At 33.7% G+C, this 22534-nt stretch overlaps 2 protein-coding genes and 1 long non-coding RNA gene across 3 annotated transcripts; 2 read left to right on the forward strand and 1 right to left on the reverse strand.

The window, feature by feature from the left end:
- Positions 1 to 2873: 2873 nt before the first annotated feature.
- On the forward strand, positions 2874 to 6033 carry LOC114182421 (probable mitochondrial saccharopine dehydrogenase-like oxidoreductase At5g39410). The gene is made up of 2 exons (XM_028069289.1): positions 2874 to 3693; positions 5191 to 6033. The coding sequence occupies exons 1-2, from the start codon at positions 3049 to 3051 to the stop codon at positions 5869 to 5871; spliced, it is 1326 nt and encodes a 441-aa protein (XP_027925090.1). The 5' UTR covers positions 2874 to 3048; the 3' UTR covers positions 5872 to 6033.
- An 868-nt stretch (positions 6034 to 6901) lies between these two features.
- Positions 6902 to 8807, forward strand: LOC114180234. Its single transcript, XR_003603646.1, has 5 exons — positions 6902 to 7094; positions 7208 to 7278; positions 7430 to 7509; positions 7661 to 7740; positions 7893 to 8807. It is a non-coding gene; the product is annotated as an uncharacterized LOC114180234 (long non-coding RNA).
- A 329-nt stretch (positions 8808 to 9136) lies between these two features.
- LOC114181516 (probable ubiquitin conjugation factor E4) lies at positions 9137 to 18662 on the reverse strand. Its single transcript, XM_028067988.1, has 16 exons — positions 17598 to 18662; positions 15189 to 15393; positions 14838 to 14989; positions 14458 to 14749; positions 14158 to 14310; positions 12504 to 12707; positions 12299 to 12411; positions 12041 to 12155; positions 11487 to 11576; positions 11197 to 11400; positions 11021 to 11116; positions 10765 to 10887; positions 10045 to 10137; positions 9769 to 9933; positions 9594 to 9683; positions 9137 to 9515 (listed from the first exon to the last, which is right to left on the reverse strand). The coding sequence occupies exons 1-16, from the start codon at positions 18446 to 18448 to the stop codon at positions 9339 to 9341; spliced, it is 3123 nt and encodes a 1040-aa protein (XP_027923789.1). The 5' UTR covers positions 18449 to 18662; the 3' UTR covers positions 9137 to 9338.
- Between the last annotated feature and the right edge of the window lie 3872 nt (positions 18663 to 22534).

Genomic DNA, 22534 nt, shown 5'->3' on the forward strand with positions numbered 1-22534 from the left:
GACCCTTAATTTTTTGAAGGGAGACATCTTAATCTTTATTTTTTTGCAGGAAGACATCTTAAGCCTTACTTTTTTGTTGGGAGACATCTCAACCATTATTCTTGTTAGAAAAGACAACTCAACCCCTACCTTTTTTGCGGGGAAACACCTAAACCTTTTTTTAAGACACCTCAAATTTAATTTTTGTTTTTTTCGGAAAGACACTTCAACCCTAATACTTTTTGCGGGGAGGCACCTTAACCCTCATTTTTTTTTTCGCAGAGACACTTCAACCCTTATTTTTTCGAGGGGTCGTCGGTGTTTCTAGGTTCACCATGGGATAATAAAGCTTCAAAAGTGATTGCAGTGGGATCCTATTTGAGTATGGGGAAGAAAAATAGAAAGGGTTAGGGCTAGGAGGGATCATTGTGTCAACGTGTCTAACTACTACTAAAGGAAGTCAATGTTGTGTGGTAATTTATATTAGTGAGATTACACTCCCTCAGTGAACAATTTAGCTGGACGTAACAATATTCTGTTACGATAACAATATTCATGAGTTGGCATGTTGTGTTATGCTCCATTCTTTTCCTTAATAGATGTGTCTTCAACCCTTTTTTTTTCTAGGTAGGCACCTCAACCCGGGTGACTGAGTTCTTGGTGGGCCAAGTCAAAAATTGACCGTACTGACATTTGTAAAAAAATTTAACCCAACTCGGCCCAAACCCATGGTGAGTCGGGTTGGCCCACAGGTTCTGACCCACTTTGACGGCTCTAACCAATTTGTGGTGTGTTAATGAAGGTGATTGAGTGCTTTTTATTATCTTTCTTAAATCTTTTGATAAGGTGTTTTAAGAGGTGGTTTGTATTTTTTATCTCTAGGGTTATTTTACTATAAAATATATCCTTTTAGTGTAAATATATTCAAAGTAAAAAAATAAAATAAAATAATGTCAATAATTTAAAATAAAATATTTATTTTTCATTTAATTAAAAAGTATCGTAACCTATGATGCACCGACACTTCAACTTAGGTCATGTATCTGTGTTTGACACGTATTTGTATCCGTATCCGATACGTTAAGATACTTCATCGATACTTATCAATGAAATGTTTAATTTATAAAGTCGTAATACACTATAAGAAATTTTTTTAATAATGACCAATTTTAGTAACAAAAAAAAATTGGTCAGTATATAATGACCAATTTAGATACTAATTTAAAAACTAAAAATTATTAACAACTAAAATAATTTCAAAAAATTATAATTGGTTTCTAAATTGATAATTAGAATAGTTTTTATTATGAATTGGTTTATAAATTGGTCATTAACATTAACTACCAAGATTTTGGCTACCAAAATAAGTGGTTTCTAAATTGATCACTAACATTAGCAACCAGGTTTTGGCTACCAAACTAATTGGTCTCTATATTGTTCTTCAATTAGAAAATTGGTCTCTAACATATTTTTGATAACTAAAATTAGTATTATTTAAGAATTTTCTTGTAATGGTACTTTATGATAACAATAATTTATATTTTTTATGATGACAATTTTAGTACATATAGTTTAATTTATATTAAAAAAATATGTAGGTACCCACATAACGAATATCTGCACAGATATAAAAAATGTGTGCGTGACAAATATTTATGCAGCGGATAAGGTACGGGTATGTCCTAACATCCTGGCACAAATGTATTTAGCTTGTTCAATTATGTATGGATAGGATGTGTATTGAATAAAAATTCTTTATAAAATTATTTTGACTATATTGGACTTACACTCTGTGAAGATCTCTACGATCTAAAGTGTGGTATGAAAAAGAATTGTATTATATTGTAAATAATATATCATATCATATAAATATAACTTAATTTTTTGAATGCAACTCTTTGTGAGTGGATATATAAGATCTCTATAATCTAAAGTGTGGTATGAAAAATAATTGTATTATATTGTAAATAATATATTATATCATACAAAGATAACTTAATTTTTGGAATGCAACTCTTTGTGAGTGAATATATAAGATCTTTTATGATCTAAAATGTGGTATGAAAAAGAATTATATTATATTGTAAATAATATATCATATCATATAAAGATAATTTAATTTTTATAATGCAATTCTTTGTGAATATATATATATATATATATATATATATATATATATATATATATATATATAAAAGATGTGAGTCTAATTGAAAGTATTAGTATTTTAGAAATAGAGTTAATGCTAATTATGATTAATGTTTTGATTGAATTATATTAATTAACTGATGAATGTAATGTGAAAATGTGTAATTATGAGTATTTGACTTTGAAAATGTATTTTTTTACTTGTAAAAGATATATTAACTTATCGTTTTTTATTATTTTTAATTGTAATAATCTTAAGGATAATGATATTTTATTATGCATGAGTAGATAATACTTCTGTTAGAAACTTAATTATATGATAGATCGAAGAGTAATTTTTCTTTAAGAGATGAAAATTTTTATTTTGAAAAATTTATTTCTGGAAAAGTATAAATATATATATATATATATATATATATATATATATATATATATATATATATATATGTATGTATGTTTTTAAGATGTTTAGTAAATGACTAGTAATAATGTAATTAGTAATAAGTGATACTGCAGTCTTAGTTCTTATGATCAATTGATTACTTTACATGTGTCTCTTAGAATCAGATTAAATGTACTAAACATTAAACAAAATTATCTTATTGATTTTTAAAAAATTAAGATTATTAACCGTACATCTTAAAAAGAGAAAGAAAGTCGGTGAAAGATTCGAGTCTTGGAAACTGACGGTTGAATGAAAATCACATATTTAGATATGATAATTAATCATTTTCATATTCAATTGTACGAAACAGGTGAATTAAAGAAACAAAACCCAATCTTAAAAAGAATACTTTAATTCATTCCCAAAAAAATCACTTCAATTATGAATCTTCGGAAATTACATGCATGAAGTGTGTGTTTGTTGTTCATGTGTTAATGTGAAGAAGTGAAGAAGTGAAAAGTGAGAAAGAAAAAGACATGGCAGTGACAACACCAACCTCAGAGTTCGACATCGTAATCCTCGGAGCCTCTGGTTTCACCGGCAAGCATGTTCTCAAAGAAGCCCTAAAATTCCTCACCAATTTCAACTCCATCGCCATAGCAGGCCGCGACACCTCCAAATTGGCCCAAACTCTCAACTGGGCCGCCAGGCCCAATCCGCCACCTCCCATCCCCATCCTCGCCGCCGACACCGCCGACGCCGCCTCCCTCCGGGCGCTTTGCGACCGCGCGCGCATCCTCCTCAACTGCGTCGGCCCCTTCCGCCGCCACGGGGCGCCCGTCGTCGCCGCGTGTGTAGCCGCCGGCTGCGACTACCTCGACATCACCGGCGAGACCGAGTTCATGGAGCGAATGGAGCGTGAACACCACGCGCAGGCTGTAAAGAACGGAGCTTTGGTGGTTTCGGCTTGTGGGTTTGACTCGGTGCCGGCGGAGATGGGGTTTTTGTTCCATTCTAGGCAGTGGGTGGGCCCGGCCCGGCCCAACAGGGTGGAGGCGTACCTGAGCTTGGAGTCGGAGAGGAGGATCGTTGGGAATTTTGGAACGTTTGAGTCTGCGGTTATGGCTGTTAAGGATTTGAATGAGATTGAACAAAGTAGAGTCAACAGAGTAAAACCTAAGGTATGATATGATATAAAGTGATAGAATTGTGAGCACAAATTTTGATTGGAGAGGTTTGTTTCACTTGAACTTTATTCAATTTCATGTGCATTCTTTTTTTCTTGTTTGATGGGATTCTGAGTAGCAATAGACCATTAGATTAGTTTTAGCATCTGAGATTTGTTCAGTGAAAATCATACCTGCAGAAGAATTGAATTCCATGGTGGAAGAGGAAGAGGAGGATTGAACTAGATTACAGAGAATAAATAATTCATGTAGAGATTTCCCTTTTACACTGTCTTCCAATCACAAGTTTTCGTATGTATTATGTGACAAGATTTTTTGAGTCTTAGAAGTTGAGTTCTTCAGTGTTATGATGATACCTGATGACCCAATCTTGAAGAGAGAGTTGAGGTTCACTTGAATTTAATTCGATTTTGTGTTTTTCATTCTTGTTTGTTGGGTTTTGGAGTAGGAATATAGTGTTAGATTAGTTTTACCTGTTGAAAATAAAAAAAAATGAATAACTCATGTACCAGTGTGATCTCTGTCACTAACAATCATACATGTTTGTTGAGTTCTAGAATTTTTGTCTGTTTGGACAAATTTTTTCATAAGCACCTTATAGGAGAGAGAAAGTAAAATGAGTTTCTCCACAAGTTAAATTGGGTTATGCTTAATGTAAAAGATCTCTTGTAGAAGTTTCTATTTTCGTACTTTTAACTTGTGTAATTTAATTTTAGCTTATGGAGAAACTTGTCTAAAAATAAACCATTAATCAAAGCTCATGGAATAAGAGTTACCCTTGCTTGACGGTGTAAACTCTTACACTGACAATTATTGAACTCACTAATTCATATCACCTAATCACGAATTTTGATATGATTGGAAAGTTTTTTTTGTTTTTTTAATTTCTACACTTCATAGAGCTAAAAAGACACTAATCAGAGTTCGCAGAACTCAAACAACAATGTTTACCTGCAACCAGCAATATACAACAGTTTTGGGAACCCTCGAGATGTTTGAGATATCTGGTCTTCATTCCTCACACAATCTCTTTCACTGGGCATCATGTTATTATCATCATTGAATTACTTGTGCTGGTTGTTGATTGTTAAAATATATTAATTTCTTTTAAAAAATCAATTATCTATCATCATCTAAAGTGTGATTAACTTAATGTAATCATGTTTATGGAACTTTGTATTGTTTTTGACATAGAACACTAATCCTAGAGTATATCTTCTAGGATATATACCCTTCAAATCGCGTTTATAATCTTAAAACTAGCTGCCCAATCTTAAAACCAGACTCTATACCATCTAGAAAACAAATAAATATATAAAAAAAAGGAATTGTGTATTATTGATTCTGTATAAAATGTTACAAGAAATGTGATATATACACATACAAAGTTAACCCTAAAAGTCACAAGTAAATGAACCTAAAACATGGGTCTATGCTAACATTATCGTCTGTAATTTGCCAACTTTTCTTACCCATGATGCATGGTTGCAGATTCCTGGGCCACCTCCTAAGGGAGAAATAATAGAACACCAGAAGAAAATTGGCCTGTGGGGTGTAACACTACCTTCAGCAGATGCAACTCTTGTTGGAAGAACTCTTTCAACTCTAACTGAATCCCCTGATGGACTTCCTGGGTTGGATGAGAGTGAAGAGATGGTTGAGAAAAGGAAAACCTTCTGGTCATCGGTGAAGCCAGCTCATTTCGGTGTGAAACTGGGCTCAAAATCTTTGTTGCACATGTTCGGATTCATTATGATTGGAATATTCATTGGTGTTTTGGGAAGATTCTCTTTAGGAAGATGGCTTCTGTTGAAATATCCTTCAATCTTCACCTTTGGAGGGTTCAGCAAGAATGGACCTTCTGAAGAGGAGATTGCTAGTGCTTCATTTAAGATGTGGTTTGTAGGACATGGTTTCAGCAATGAGGGAGAGGGACAGAAGAAAGCTGACATGGAAATTATTACAAGAGTAATGGGACCTGAAATGGGTTATGTGACCACTCCTATAATTCTGGTTCAGTGTGCTCTTATTCTTCACACCCAAAGAAAGAATCTACCAAAGGGAGGAGTTTACACTCCTGGGATTGTATTTGGTGCAACTGATCTCCAAGAAAGGCTTCAACAAAATGGAATCTCTTTTCATGTCGTATCAAAAACTTCCCTTTCTACATGACACTCTGCACTTCATCTTTCATTGCTCTCAATGCACAACTTATGATAAAGAAATTAGAGAACCTTCTTTTTTTATTTGTCTATATATTTTGTAGCATACTACAGTTATATTTTGGGGGTTAATTTACTTAGAAATGAAGAGTTTGTTGGATTGAGCGCTTACTACCAGGTCAAATTTCTTCAATTTTTCAAAAACCGATCAAATTAAGACTGAAAGAAATTGTTATCTGTTGTTGCTCACAGAGACGAAATTTGGCTGCGAAAGAAATTAAACCTATATGTACATTGCGAAAATTGTTTCCAGTGAGCTAGAATTTTTCATCTGTGACCGTGATCACGTCAAGGTTGAAAATTGTGATGGTGTTTCTGTGTTATTTTTTGCACTTCGCAGTTCATGCAGGGTTTTCTTGGTATTTTGCTTCAAGCTGTGTTTGGTACAGGGAATCAAAGATATTTATACTTATAGTTATTAATTAAAAACTAATAATCAAAGATCATAGTAATATTGAACACATGCACAGGAATATTATAAACTCAATTTCTTTTCTTACAATTCTAAATTAATTAAAACCTGGTATGTGTTTTTTGTTTTCTCCGGATCTGACCAGTTTAATTTACTTTATGAAGTTTGAACATTTTTCGTTTTCCAAATGACGAACAATATAAAAAAAAATTAAAAAAAGATAGTGAAAGAATCAAAGTTGAAAATTAGGCTAACATTTTTCGTTTTCTAAATAACGAACAATATAACAAAAAAAAGAGAGTGAAATAATCAAAGTTGAAATAACGACTTTTTTCGGAGTACCTTTTATATATATATATATATATATATATATATATATATATATATATATATATATATATATATATTAAAGTTATCATTCGATCCATACAAATAAATTAAGGTTCTCGGGAAAAAAGAAAGAATCATAGAAATTAGAGTAATATATTTTACTCAACTTCCTCGAGGCTTCTAAATAGAGAACGCAGTTTCATCAATTTTTCTCTCTACACTTAATAATGTTAATAATGTAAAGCCCATTTTCTTATGTTTTAAACTTTTGGGTCAGATGACAAAAAGGACCCAAGGCTAGTCACTAGTTTCCTTAGAAAACCTTTCTGCCTTTCATCTTATCTCCTGAGGTCAAAATAGTTCACACTTTTTTCTCCCCTTTTTTGAAACAGAAGTTCTGTTAGGACTTGAACTACGTTCTCTTCCTCCATGTAAGCTAAACAAAACCTCCATCTCTTTTCTGTTTCGTTTGTGTTCTGAAGTTTTGATCTGATTTTGTTTGTGGTCATGGCCTAACAGTTTCTTTCTTGTTCTTGGTTGTCAGCTCCTTAAATGGTAGTGGTGTTGTGTTGTTCTACTGTTGAAGCTTTTTTGCTGAGTTAATCTCTGTCTAAGGTAAGGGAAGCTAGAACTCAGACTTTTAAAATGATTTTCTTGATTTTTGCTTGAGATTGTGTGTTGGAATGTATTGGATTGGTGTTTATGTGATATGGAATTGATTGCATGTTTGTTTGAACTAAAATTTCTGGGTTGCATGTGTGAGCAGTGAGAAACCTCCTTAAATGGTAGTGGTGTTGTGTTATTCTACTGTTGAAGCTTTTATTGCTGAGTTAATCTCTCTCTAAGGTAAGGGAAGCTAGAACTCAAACTTTTAAAATGATTTTCTTGGTTTTTGCTTGAGATTGTGTGTTGGAATGTATTGGATCAGTGTTTATGTGATATGGAATTGATTGCATGTTTGTTTGAACTAAAATTTCTGGGTTGCATGTGTGAGCAGTGAGAAACCTCCTTAAATGGTAGTGGTGTTGTGGTGCTATACTGTTGAAGCTTGTTTTGCTGAGTTAATCTCTGTCTAAGGTAAGGGAAGCTAGAACTCAAAGACTTTTAAAATGATTTTCTTGGTTTTTTCTTGAGATTGTGTGTTGGAATGTACTAGATTGGTGTTTGTGTGATAAGGAATTGATTGCATGTTTGTTTGAACTAAAATTTCTGGTTGCATGTGTGAACAGTGAGAAACCTCCTTAAATGGTAGTGGTGTTGTGGTGCTATACTGTTGAAGCTTGTTTTGCTGAGTTAATCTCTGTCTAAGGTAAGGGAAGCTAGAACTCAGACTTTTAAAATGATTTTCTATTTTTTTCTTGAGATTGTGTGTTGGAATGTACTGGATTGGTGTTTGTGTGATATGGAATTGATTGCATGTTTGTTTGAACTAAAATTTCTGGGTTGCATGTGTGAGCAATGAGAAACTTGTCAATCTCACCCAAACGAGCAGCTCTCGCCTAAGCGAGAGTAGCAGAAACTCACTTATGCCTTTGCTCGAGTTATCACTCAGGCGAGGAGCTTCAATTTTGAGCGAAGAACATTCTTGCTCAGGAGATAAGGTTCCGTTTAAGCGAGAATTTGCAGAAAGCTCACTGAGCCACTGATCGAGCTCTCGCCTAAGCGAGAATGAATGTCTAGCTTAAGCGAGAGGCTTTTGTCGCTCAAGCGAGACAGATGAGATGCATGAATATGTTTTGTTGTTTGCTCTCTTCTCTGATTTGGTTGTTTATATGTATGAAGGACAATATTTCACATGATTTGGTTGCATGAATAATGTATGATGAGGTTCATGAGTAATGTGGTATGTAGGACAATATTTCACATGAATGACATGAGATGATAATGCTTTGAGATAACATCTAGATCTGGTGTGAGAACATGTATATGGTATGAGCTAGACGTAATTTTATGATATATTACTCAGATGATGGTGATGTTGCTGTCTAGTTTAGATGTTTAGTTACACATTGTGTTATACCTTTGATTTTCCTTTCAATATTTGTTTTTTCTTTGGTATTTGAATAACGGTAACAAATTAATTCCTATATACTTTATTATATGGCTCTATTTTATATTAGAATTATGTAATGTTTTATTTATTAGAATTATTTTATTAAATTTGGATGTCACAAATAATTAGTTTAAGAAAATTATTTTCTATTAAATATTATTTAATAATTTTATTTTTTAAATAAACGTATTCATGTCATAATAAATATTTAAAAAATGTGAACCTGCGATACCGTTTGTGTTTTGAGTAGTCTTTATAATTATGATTTCCACAATGAATGAATGTCAATTTGTAACATTAAGAATTGAAATGACAGCAACTTGATTTTCTCTTAAAATAACACTTTTATAGTTTGAGACTAAATTTAATAAAACTAAAAATTTTGGAAGGTTTGAGAATATCTTACTTTCTACCTCCGTGTAAGTATAGAATAAGCTATAGATATATATAGTGGTATTCAATTGGATGACTACTTTACATTAACCCTTCCAAATATCTTTACAGCTTCAAATTCTAATAGCAGCTTCATATTTTCCAAAAAAGATTGAATACGATGAAATTAAAGTTCAACAGTTAACTTTATTGTGCAAGGCACAAATCCATATTGATTGGAGATATTTTCCTAATCAATCAACATTTCCCCATTTGTAGTCTGAATTGTGTCCTTGTTACGCTGTAGGCTTAGCCCTTCATGTTTTTTCATTTCTTGAGACCTCACAAACTCCTCAATTCTTGCTTTTAGCTCAACATTGGGAATCAACATATCCGCAGTAAGATGAGATCGATTGAATGGGTCAGTCTGCAAAAACAATCAAACGGAAAACCATAAACCAATGGAGGAACCACTTTCTCTATCTCAACATCAACAAACACTTACACTGTCACTAAGAAGATGCCTCTGAATGACAGGACGATCAACCGTGGTCCTTGAAGAAGGCAAAATTACTGGATCCTTCATCAAAGTGTACTGCAATGCACAACATGTATGATGTGTCAGAAAAAAAAAGGAAAAAAAAACATGTTTAACAGACAGAAAGAAGTTGAAAACCCACTTGAATTGGATCAAGGAATTCCTCCGGTATTTCTCCTAGAGTAGCTTCAGCATCCATGGCCTCCGAAGCAGCAACTTTAGCTTTAGCACCAAGTTGAATAAATTCCTGTATTATTCTTCCGTCCTCACCTATTCTGTGCAGGACATCGGCTGCAGCACTAAACAACTGCAGCGAAATACCAGTCCGTTTAAATTAGCTTATGGGAATGGGAATACACAGACAAAAAAAGAAAATCTTGATAAAATATGCAATATATCAAAAGTCCCACAAACTTGCCTGATCATTGTATGATCGACCATCCCTTGAGATGACAGATGGGAAGATGGAATTCGTGTCGCCTCTAGCCAGATGAACGTATATGTGCACAATCTGCAAATAAATATACACTGGAGTTAGTAGTTTGCTTTGAAAAATCAAGTTTAGTACCAATATATTTGTCACTGTCAAATGTCCATTATTTGACATCAAATAAAGTTTAAAGAGCAATTTGCTTTCAAAATTGACAATGAAGAATTAATTTAATGTATTAATTGTTGAAGGACCAAAGAATAACACTTCCATCCTTAGAGAACCAAAATGATTGTTGAGTTATGAAGAATGGGACTATTGGACGCCAAGCTTAAGCTGCTATGCATCTTAAGAGAACTACTAACCACTGGAATATTGAAATTACAGTACGAAGAACCAAATCTCCACAAAAACTTAAGCTGTGGATAAGGGAAGAGAATGATTTTATATCTCCAAGTCATTTTAAGCGGGCTTTTCACATCACCAGCACAAAAGTCAAAACTGTATCATTGGTGGTCCAAAATTGAAGTTCTTCAAATTTCTCAGTGTAATGAAGATGTAAATATAACACTTTTAGAATCCATCCTACTGAAAGAATGCTAGAGTAAGTCTTACAGATTACAAAGGATAGCATAGCATCCTTCCTGTCATAATTACTCACCACTAAAAAACTCATTCAAATGATTTTGAAATATAATTGATGCCAACCTGTTTTAGTAAATGCTTTGGACGAAATTCATATTTCTCAGGATCCTTCAGACTGAGTGATTTTCTTTGCGGACCAACCAATTGCAGCAGGAAGTAATTGAGCATGCTAGCTACTCTTTCAACCTTCAAAAAGGTGGGAAAATAAGATTAAATTTGCAAGTAGAAATTTTAAAGGGACATCACAGTTAGGCCACAAACTATTTTATGACATGATGAGACTCATAACCAGCCATGGTTTGAAAAAGAGAAAAAATACCATCTCAGGAAGTAGGAACGGAGCAGTAATCTGTTCTGAAGTAAATGCAAGCATGCTGACATCTTCGTTTGCCAACTTCATATCTATTCGAATAATCTATAAAAGTATCCAGCATTAAAATGGTTAGATAAATAAGGAATACAAAATTTATATATTTAAACAAAAAGTCAACAGACATTTTCTTGAGAATGGAATAACCGGGTCCTCTCCTGCCTCTCTTGAACTGGTCTTTGCTCCCACTCAACCGTATTTGACATCTCAGCCTCCAATTCTTTTAGCTCAAGAATTTTTTTCAAACTTTCATCAAGAAGATAAATACTATCATTGACCAGAAAGTTCAAGAAATTCAGATAGACACCCTTTTCCTCCTCCTTAGCAATCTGGAAGAATATTAGATACAGAACAAACTAGATAAGTTGAGCATGGTGTGAGACATAAAAATATTCAAGTATCTTTCATTCATTACCTGTCTCCAAGCATTTCGATGACTAGGGACTTGCCACAGGTATTCGAGGAGTTCCGCAATATTGTGGCGGATGTTAAACTTGTCATAGAACTGTAATGGACAAGTGACAATTATAATAATCAGCACGAACTTGCATTAAACAACCCCAAAAGGATAATGATTAAATACTGAAATCCATGATATTTAACACATATTAGATATCAATATATCAATAATATAGAAAATATTAGCAGGGACATAATATTAATCATATGAAAAATTGGTGCAGTTTGAAATACAACTCAGAAGTTTCTCTCACTGGCTAATCAATCACATGCATAGGATTTCAATGAAATATAATTATTTATCAATCTTAAGTCATCACAAAGTAAAAACAGAAACACTAACATAGTCCCCATTTTTACAATCAAGCTTGAGTTTCAACACAATCAAGAAGAGAGGTGAGATTTCCAAACAACTTGACTTTATTCTCTTTAACTTAATCTAGAAATTGAAAGCATTAGGGGGAAAAATAGGTTGGCCATGCGACCAACAGTCTTAAAATGCAGACTAACCTGTGTGTGAGAACCAGTGAACTCAATGTCAACATAAAGTTTAAGAAGATTCCTCACAAGATACTCAAGAGAGAGTTGATGGCCTTCAAATAGAGTGGCTGTTGCAGATGAGCCACTGTAGAAAGGGGATAGAAAGGGAATAGCACAGGAAGAACAAATGTACTCAATTATAGCTTAAAGACTAAACAAATTTTCACAATATAATGATGATGATAAGCAAATTTTCCAGTTTTACACAAAAAGAAAGACACTAGTTACCTCCTACGAGGCATCCAGCAGTTCAGAACTTCAACCATCTTTGCTCTCAGGTAAGGGTTTTTAATAAATTCAGGGCTGGCCATGAACATAATTATAAAATTCATAAATTCATCCTGCAGAACAATAAATATTCTCATTATCTTGCATAAGAAGAATTTGGGAGAAAGAATTAATCCAAGAAAATCACTTGTGAGGTGAAGTCTACCAGCACAACTCCATCTAAGGCCTTTGGAATCCGGGAAGCAAATATTAGAAGTTCCATGGCATCTTCCACAAAATGTTCAGGCATGGTAGCAAATTCCATAGGGCAAGTTGGTGGTAGAGGCATCTTGAAACCACCCACCAAGCCAACCAACCAAACAATCATCAAGCGGTAGAAGGACAGTGCATTTTGAATAAGTGTGTTATCCTAAGAAAAAATGTGAAGCAAATAATTAAAAATCGGAATATTTAAATTCCAACTTGCAAGTCAGAAAGAACACTTAAAAGTAACAAGAACTTGTCTACAGCTTATGTTTGACAAATCAAGTATCAAATACAAGTGAACATTTAAAATTTAGAATAACATAATCTGTAGAATGTAATCATCAAGTTAAGCGTATCAAATGTCGGTCACTAAATGGACACTTCCAAAAACTTTGGTTGCATCTTTATAATTTTTTTCTTTTTTTAACTAATACTGATAGGAAAACAATAATAACTGGATAAATTTTAGAATTGTAATGTGTTTATAAGATTCATGATCATTTTAAAACATGAATTTTATCTTCTGATTTACAATTTGTAATTTATGTTAACGTTATATATTGTATTTACACCTATGTTATACCCTCTTGACAGCAAGTGACTGTTGAGCTTTAGGGCACCGACCTAGTTGGGATCTCATAATTCATAGAGATGTTTTCAAATAGATAGCCTTTATATATAAAAAAAAATAAAAAATCACACCTATGTTGTGTCTTATAACTTTTATAATTTTCTATATCCCTGTGTATGTGTCATATTGTATCCATGTTGAAGTAGGTGTTTCTAAGCTAGGGAATAAAAAGGGCATAAGTTCCACCACTCTCCAAATTTCACGAAAGAAAATTAAGAAACGCTTCTGTAAGAAAAAAGTAGAAAAAGAAGCTCATTTGTGATAAGCAACAGATAAACAATACCATACAAATATATAAATTGCATAGGTCTAAGTACATCCAGTAGTACAACGTTTAGCAGAAGAGTAGATCTCTAGAATACTACAAACTCTCCCTTAAAGAGCATAAAAAACATGTGCAGCTTGTTATAGATGTAACTAATTTGAAAACCCTAGAGTCCCTGACAGAGTTCAGTAAATACATATGCTAGAAAGTAATTCAAGCGACTGTTTTACAAGACTGCTGGAAAAGAAAAGTCATAGCCAAACAACTACAGGAAAAAGGACAGGACTGAAAAGGAGAAAATTGGTGTTTCGCATTTAGAAAGATACTCACTAGCACATGGAGAGAGAAGGATCTTAAAGAAACCTTTTAAAACGAAGGTTTAAGTGAACAGCACTGTACACATTTAGTCTTATTTATACTGTAGCACAGATCTATGCACGTGGAGACAATACAAGATATAGTAAAATTGAAAAAGATTACTTTGGTAGCAGATTAAGATCTGTATATACTATATATAATAATAGATTTACAACTACTACTGCTACAGAAACAATAAAGCTAAGCAAGGTAATTAATTTTCTCAACCCCATACACACCCCCTCCCCCAAAAGACCCACAATACAAACACAGAAGCAACATATTTTGTTTTCATATATGGACATGTGCTACAATAGATAACAAGAAAGAAATTTCAAAGCAATAAGAAAAAGGACCAACCCTCAAAATCTGAGCTTCATAACATAATTTTTCCTGTGAATACAACTCCATTTCTTTCTCAAGTCGATTTATATCCAATTCTGCCTGAGGAGTAGGTGCCCGCTCCTGCATTGCTTTAAGTGTGGATAGAGCATCTTCACACCTAGATATATCCTGTATACAATATGACTACGGCGTTTATACCTATATAACTTTAGAAAAAATCATTCAAACCAAATGAACAGTAAGGTAGCAATAACAGTGAGACCCCATAAAATAATACCAACACCTTCCAACTTTACTAGACATACATGTGATTACCTGAACTAAATGTTTGAAGTCAGAAAATGCTTTTAAAAGGCCTAAGTTGAGCACTCTTGCGGTCATAAAGAAGCATTCGCAAATAAATGAATATTTCGTCTTTTCAGCTCGTGCAGAATTTTCATTTGAGAGCTCACCGGCATTATTACTACCAGAACTACTGGCCTCTTGGGATTGTTGTAAGCGTTTCTGATCATCATTATATTGATTGGTTGCCCCAGTCTTAGCTGGGTTTTTACTATTAAGCCATTCAGCAACTTCTTCTGATGATGCATGAAGAGCAGTCAACCCACTAAAATAGAACCATGACCAAAAGTTACCAATAGGTTGATACATAAAACTTCCGTGAGAATTTTAATATCCACAAGACAAGCCCTCACCTTATCTTCAAGCGATTTGAGTAATGTACATATTTTGCATCAATTTTATCCCTTTTTGTTAAATTTGCATCTAGAAATGGCTCACATAGACGAAGCATGACAGCACTGAGATTTACAAAGGTGCCTGAACTTGCACAAGTAATAGGGTCAACCTGTTTTCCATAAGAAAAATATTAAATTACGGTCATATATTGTGAAAAAAAATGGACTTGCAACAAAAGAGCAGGTACAAGTTAAAAAATTGTAAACTTTAGCATGAATATAATGACAAGGAATGCAGACAAAAAATGAAACAAAATAAGAACCAACCAATTGAACACAATCTATCTTGCCGATAAGAAAGAAAGTTACCTGTATATGAGCCCTGGATGCATTTATATTGATGACCTCCGCAAGATACTCAAGTACTCTTTCACGAGTATCTGTACTTTTAAGAAGGATGAGCATAACTTCAGCTAGCCCATCATATAAGTTGTTCATGACAGTTTTGATAGTGGAAAATGAAGATAACAAATCAGCTGGTCGCCTAGTTGATGCATCAGAAAAACACTGCTGCCTGGATTTCAAAGGGAAAAAAATTGTTAAAAAGGGAGGAGATTGATTAAATAATAAAGAATTAAGTATCCCATTCAAATAAGTCTCGGAACTTGGGTTCATGCAGTAAACATACAGACTTTAATAGGGAAACAGTAAGCACGAAGTGGAACAAGAATATAGGGTTGCATATAAACAACAGAGCCTTTTCCCATCAAGTGAAACTGGCAACATGAATCAAACGGTGCCATGATGATTAGTCATAAATTACGTCAAAATATAAATTCTTGATCTAGATTGTAATTCTTTTACCTATATTCTCCTTCTTGTCTCTGACAACAGTACTACCCACCACTTAATCTAACTCTTCTTACTTAGGCTTCTGTATTTCTGCTCCAACCAAACCCAAACCATGTATGGCAAGACAATACTGCCCTTTCTATATATAATAAGTCCTATCTCAACATTTTGCGAAAGGCATTCATCCCTATTCACATATTGTCTATTAAGCTGACTCACTATGCAACACTCTCATTTCAACTCAATTAAGATTATTCTTGTGTTGGCTTTATAATGTCCAAAATTCAGTTCCGTATAGCATCACAACACTTATGGCAATGTGGTAAAGTTTTCTAAAAACTTGAGTGCTACTTTTTTATTACAAAAAACATGCACTCCTCCCCCTTTTCTAAACCCACTAAAATCTCCTATGATTTAGGTTTCCATTTAAGTCTCCATCATCCTTCATAATGAAACCCAGATACTTTAATCATGTGACTTGTGCTAACATATACATTGTGGCCCCTGGTTGTTTTGTCTCTAACCAAACATACATTTTATATACTCTATCTTACTTCCACTTAAGCAAAATCCATGATCTTCCAAAGCTTCAGTTCACACCTTTAACTTCCCATTTATTTTCTTCACTGATTCTCTAACCAACATATATTGTCTACAGTCAAAAAGCACACATCTAGGCATTGGCACTAGGATGTAAAAATTATGGAAGTTCTAGAATATGATAAAGAGATCAAATTTACAATTGATGTAGCCTATGTCTATAGGAAAATCCACTAGTCCTATCAGCCTAGTAGTGACCCCCCAACATCATAAATGACCTTGATTGCTCATTAATACTCAATACAAACTCCTTTCTTGTCTAAGACTTCCAAAAAATCTCTCCTGGCACTCAATCAGATGCCTTTTCCAAATCAAAGAAGACCAGGTGTATATCTCTTTTTTTTCCTTTGATATCTCTTCATTAAACATTACACTAAGTATATCCTTCTATGTTTCAACTCCAAGGCACAAATCCCAATTGAATTTCAATGTAAGTCTCATGTACTGAATTTGTATATCACCCTTATTTATATAAATAGGGATTAGAGTGCTACCACTTCACTCTTCCGCCATTTTCTTGGATTAAGAATGCTCGAAGTTGCAAAAACAAAAAAAAAAAATCAGGACGTATGAATGGATGTCTATAATGCACTAGCAGGAAGGAAGGGAGGAAGAAGGAAGCCACCTCCTAGTAACCAATGCAGTTTGACAAAATGGAAGCAAGACTATCTTACCAAACACAAACAGAGCTTGTTGTAGTTCAGAATGACAAAGGAGGAGAGATTAGTTACAGTGCAATACTGTAGTCCTTTATTCAAGGAAGCAGCTAAATACAGGATGATAAATGAAGGTAATCCATAATGGCAATTAAATGTAACTATCAATCAATATAAGTGAATTTTCCAGTGTTATTTTTCATGTTTTCTTATTGTCGGAGTATGGAAATTACCACTTATCAGCTAAAAACACATTAAAAATTAAAGACATTAAAGTAGAAGCCGTATCACATCTCAACATATATAAAAATTAAGAAGCTTGAAGACTAAAGAAACTGCCGAAGTAATACTTCTCAAGGTCCAAAGCGAGGAACGTCCTTGGGTTTTTTCCTTCATTACTATTCACCGAAAAGGACCAACATAACCATTGTTTCTATTCCATTAAACCAAAACATAGAATAGAAAAGCACATCCAATTTACACTAACCAAATTTGCTTAACTGATCAGGTATACTCTAATCAAATTTTCAAAAACGAAACCAAGCAATCACATGAATGTTACTCTCTTCGGCTGCTCTCATCAATGCATGCAATAAGAAAAGCAAGAAGACTAATAAAACCAGTCAACACGTGAATTTCGAAAAAGCTAAAGTCACACTCTTAAGCTCACCCAACATCAGGCTGGCCCTTGAAAAAGGCCTGATCAGGAAGAGCACTAATATGGAAAAAGGGACCCAAAATGCTGGTCATTTCAATAGCACGGCCATTCACATAAACCCCTTTGGGAATCCACCACTCGTGATTCACAAGCGACTTGGCACCAAAGGGAAACCTAACCAAATACAACAAAGCCCTCAGAGAATCCTGAAAATTCCCCAGAGCAGACACATTCATCACGCTCCCTCTCAACTCCTCATATAACCCCTTCAGAATCAGGTCCAAGCTGTCAAAGTCCGGGTCCCTGAAAAGCTCCTCCAGAAACCCCGGCGGACTCTTGGCCCCGCCACCGCCCCCGAACACGCTTCCACCACCTACCTCCGCAAAAATCAACGGCAGTAGCGGCGATTTGGCGTCGGTACCAGCCGAGTTCCGGCTCGGAAAGAGCTCGGGATTGGCTAAATGAATCCGGCAGTAGTTGACACAGAGCTTCTTAGCCTGCCTCACCACCGCCTCCATCTCCGAGCGCAAGCTCTTGTCCTTCATGTTCGCAATTTTCTTCCCCTCCTCATGCGCCCTGTGGTAGCATCCGATGAGGTACTGGAACGGCGTCTCACTGGCTTCTCCGGTGGTGGAAGAAAAGTCTCCGGAGAGACGGTCGATCAAAACCCTCTCCATTGAATCCCGCGAGAGGCGAAGCTCCTTCCCTTCACTGAGAATCTCCGCAGCTGTTAGTTCCAAATACACGATTCTTGAATCCGTTGCGCTTGTCTTCTCGATTTCGGTTATGGAAACGAGGAAGATTTTGCGGATGATAATGTCCTCCACTTCCTGTGGAGTGCGTTGGGGTTTTGTCGCAGCCATGAATTGGAGCTATCGGAGTAATCCAAACGAAAGTGAAATTGAAAATGGAATTGAAATTGAAATCGGAGTTTCAATTTTCTTCTCTTTTTCACGGAGAAAGAAAAGGGAAGTGAGAGAGAAAAGGATCTTAATGTTGAGTGAGAGTGAAAGAGAAGGGTTGAGAATAGAACATGGTTTGGCTTAGATTTTGAGAGAGGGGGCGAGGAACAAAGAAGGTTCTTTTAATATATATGCAAGGAACTTAAAACGATGTAGTTTCATGATATTTTTTCCTCAAACCAACCTTTTGGAAGGGTTTTGATTAACTTGGGACAAATATAAAATTAATTATGCTCTTAATCCAGAGCATTCACTCTATGATTTTACTCAGTTATATATGATCATATACTCATAATTAAATTAATTAACTATCTAAAGCATTAGATAAAAAAAACACATGAAATAACTATTTTGAAATAGGTAAAGATGGTATGAATTTTGGGAGACAAATGTAGTTTAATATTCATCCACAATAAGAAGCAAAATAAGTTATAAGACTTGAAATAAGTTAAAGATGGTATAAATTTAGACAAATGTAATTTAATATTCATGGACAATAAAAAGCAAAATAACTTATAAGACTTATTGTACATCTCTAAGTACATTATAATATATTATAATATAAAACAAATATTAAGAAAATTACCTCAATAGTCATCCTTCTATTGGCACATCTATGCACAATTGTAATATTTTAGTCATTTATACATCCAAGTCATTTTTTTTTCTTGAATTACCAATTTGTCTGATTACTTAATAGTTCACGTAAGTCGTGGATTAGAGAATCTAGTATCAACCTAATTCAAAGAATAAGGATTTCTTTTTTCCTTTATTTACGAAAATATTTCAAATTAATCTATCTTCTTTAACTGTCCAATTAAAAAACCAAAAAAACAAAATTAGGTATGTATTTATTTTCCTTTGGGTTTATTTATATTTTTGTAAACATTTCTTTTTCTTAGGTTTATTTATATTTTTTTGATTGCTATATAATATTCTTGAGTACCGAGTTGTTCCTTTTATTATAATATAAGAAAAGAAGATACTAAGAAAATCACTTCATTATACTCATATCCTTTTATTTACATGTATGAACAATTGTAATTTTTTAGTTATTTACACATTCAAATTATTTTTTCTTTCTTTCAATCAGTGTTGTGAATTACTAAATTATATAACTACCCACATAAGTCATGGATCAACAGGTCTAATATCAACCGCCAAATATAGATAACAAGGGTTTCTTTTTTCCTTTGTTCACTAAAGATTTCAAATTAATCCATCTTCTTTCATGATGTCAATTCATAAAACCCTAAAGGAAAATTGTAGGTAAGAATTAATTTTTTTTCTTGGATTTATTTATATTTTTGTAAGCATTATTTTTTATTTCCTTTGGTTTATTTATATCTTTGTGGGTTGTTATCTAATATTCTTGAGTATGGTGTTGTTCCTTTGTTTTTTAATTTTATACAATAATTTTTTTTAGTCTATACAATAATATACTTTTTTGGTTTATTTATATTTTTGTGGGTTGTTATCTAATATCAAAGTCTCGAGGTTTATTTCAATTACATCTTCTCTACCATTATTGTTTTGGCATAAAGTAATCTATTATAATATAAGAAACGTTGATACTAGAAAAAAATACTTCATTATTCATATCCTTTTATTGACATGTATGAACAATTGTAATGTTTTGGTCATTTTCACATCCAAGCTATTTTTGCTTTCCTCCTAACAGTGTTATGAATTACTAAATTGTTTGACTACCCAATAACCCAAATAGGTCATGCATCAACAAATCTAGTATCAACTGCCAAATCCAGAGAAAAAGGGTTTCTTTTGCGGAAATATTTCGAATTAATCCATCTTCTATAACACTGTCAATTGATAACATAATGTATTCCACATTCATAAAAGCTTGCTTTGCATAGGGATTCTTAGTAGATATACATAATATGTTGAAGCTATTAAAGAAGCAAAGGAATGAGGTTTAGAACATTATCTCATAAATTTGTTTGTAAATGTATTGTTGTTTAATTATGTCAATAATCCACAATTTTCCTGGTAGAAGACTTGGGAATGGCTTTTACATGGCATTTAATATAATTAAAGAAAAATAGTCAGACTAATAAGTATAAAAACTCTTACGGTCTATACTTAAAAATTTCCATATATTCCAATGTACCATTAACCTTTTTTTTTATGTAGAATTGTTTATAAATGTTGACTTGTTACAAAATTTACATTATGGGAGGTACAAAACCTTCTCCAAATAAAGATAAAGAGCTTGAAGGACTACTCATGCATGCCTTATCCTAATGGCTATGTTACAAGTCATCTAGAAAATAGATTAATTTATGTTGAACTTAATTATAACATAGTAGATGAACAACATCAATTTCTATCAACCTTCAATTTGCTTACTGGTGGTAATGATAACACATTACATATGTCTTATATTACCTACTAAATCACTTTATTATAGTAATATGATTTTACTTTTCACAAACTATATAGATAAGCAATGACAAATTTTTGAGAACATAATACAGGTTTTCACAAGAAAAAATGAATTATGTTCTTCATATATGGCTATGGCAGGACAAGAAAAATATTCATATGGAACACATTGATTGTAACTTTGAGTGGTCAACAAAAAATTGTCCTAATAGCCGCATAAAGTGGAAATGCATCTATTTTATTATTAGGAAGAAGAATGGCACAGTCAAAATTTAAGATTTCAGTACCAATACTATATACCCCAGTTTGTAATATCCAACAAGGAAGTGAGGTTTCTAAATTATTACATCAAGTTGAGTTAATTATATGGGATGAGGCATTAATGGCACATAAATTATGTTTTATATTTTATATTTATAAACCTTCAAAAATTCATAATAGAGTATAACACTTTTGTCAAAAATAATTAGAGGTTATATTTTCTAGGTTTTTCCTTGCATATTGCGATCTTATTAAGAATTCCCCAATTCTTGTGGCGATCATCTTTAGACTTATTAAATATTGGTTTGTGATGCCTTCCCTTTATCCAATATTTCTCTATTTTATTTCAAATTGTTTGTTCTTAATATATTTCAATCCCTAAATATTTGCATCTATTCTATTTGGAATCATATCATACTTTGAGCTTGGGTAACTGCATAATGTTGTTTTTGTCACAATAGACAATGACAACTTGGTATAACACCTTTAGCTCTCTAGCTATTAAGGGGTGGACAAACGGGTCAATCTGACCTGTCGTTGGCCCGTTAAAAATGGGTTCAAGCCGGGCTAGCTTGCGACGTGAAAATGGGTTGAAACACATAACCAATCCGCAACAAAGGCTGGTAGGTTGGCTCGCTAGTTAGGATAATTTTTTTTCACTCCTTTATTATGTACTTGACAGACTAGGCCCAATTACATTTTTTTTGTAATCTCCTTTTCCTTCATAAACCTTATTCTTCTCCTTTCTCCCAAAATTTGTTACAATGTCTACCTGTACAACTTCTCTTGAACTCTCAAGCTTTCTCAATCAGAACACGTTACCCTTTCTTCTCTCATATGCTTATCCATCTCTCTCTTTCACGCCTAATGCCAAACACATTTTCATTTCTACTGTTTTCTTCAAACACCAACAATGTAATTCCACAATTTCTATCCCTAATTCCCAAATTACAACCACAAAGAGGATTGATTTATAGAGAAACATGTTGACAACAAATATGAAGATGTGAAGGAGATCGTCACCAAGGGTTGGGTCTCAATCGATGCTAACATCACTGCATTTCAACCACATACAAGCATTGCTTAATATGTCTAGCAGAACATGCGCTATCTACGAGCCTGTGAATCAGAGAAAACTCAAACGAATGCGATTGACAAAGTGATATGCAAACCTCGGTGGTTGTCAGCGAATGAGTTTGTCGTGGACATGTGGTGGTGGGAGGGAAGGGATTTTGCCTCTAAGTGTGAGATAAGATGATGAGAAAGCCAACAATTGAAATGAAAACAAACAACAAAACACTACACAAAGAAAACATCAAACAC

The sequence above is a fragment of the Vigna unguiculata genome, chromosome 4 (genome assembly GCF_004118075.2).
Source record: "Vigna unguiculata cultivar IT97K-499-35 chromosome 4, ASM411807v1, whole genome shotgun sequence".
NCBI lineage: Eukaryota > Viridiplantae > Streptophyta > Magnoliopsida > Fabales > Fabaceae > Vigna > Vigna unguiculata.

Coding starts and splice junctions, on each gene's coding strand:
- LOC114182421 (XM_028069289.1), top strand. CDS start 3,049: ATGGCAGTGACAACACCAACCTCAGAGTTCGACATCGTAATCCTCGGA. Junction 3,694..5,190: donor TCAACAGAGTAAAACCTAAG/GTATGATATGAT, acceptor GCATGGTTGCAG/ATTCCTGGGCCACCTCCTAA.
- LOC114181516 (XM_028067988.1), bottom strand. CDS start 18,448: ATGGCTGCGACAAAACCCCAACGCACTCCACAGGAAGTGGAGGACATT. Junction 14,311..14,457: donor ACTTCAAACATTTAGTTCAG/GTAATCACATGT, acceptor TATTGTATACAG/GATATATCTAGGTGTGAAGA. Junction 9,684..9,768: donor AATTCCTTGATCCAATTCAA/GTGGGTTTTCAA, acceptor TGTGCATTGCAG/TACACTTTGATGAAGGATCC.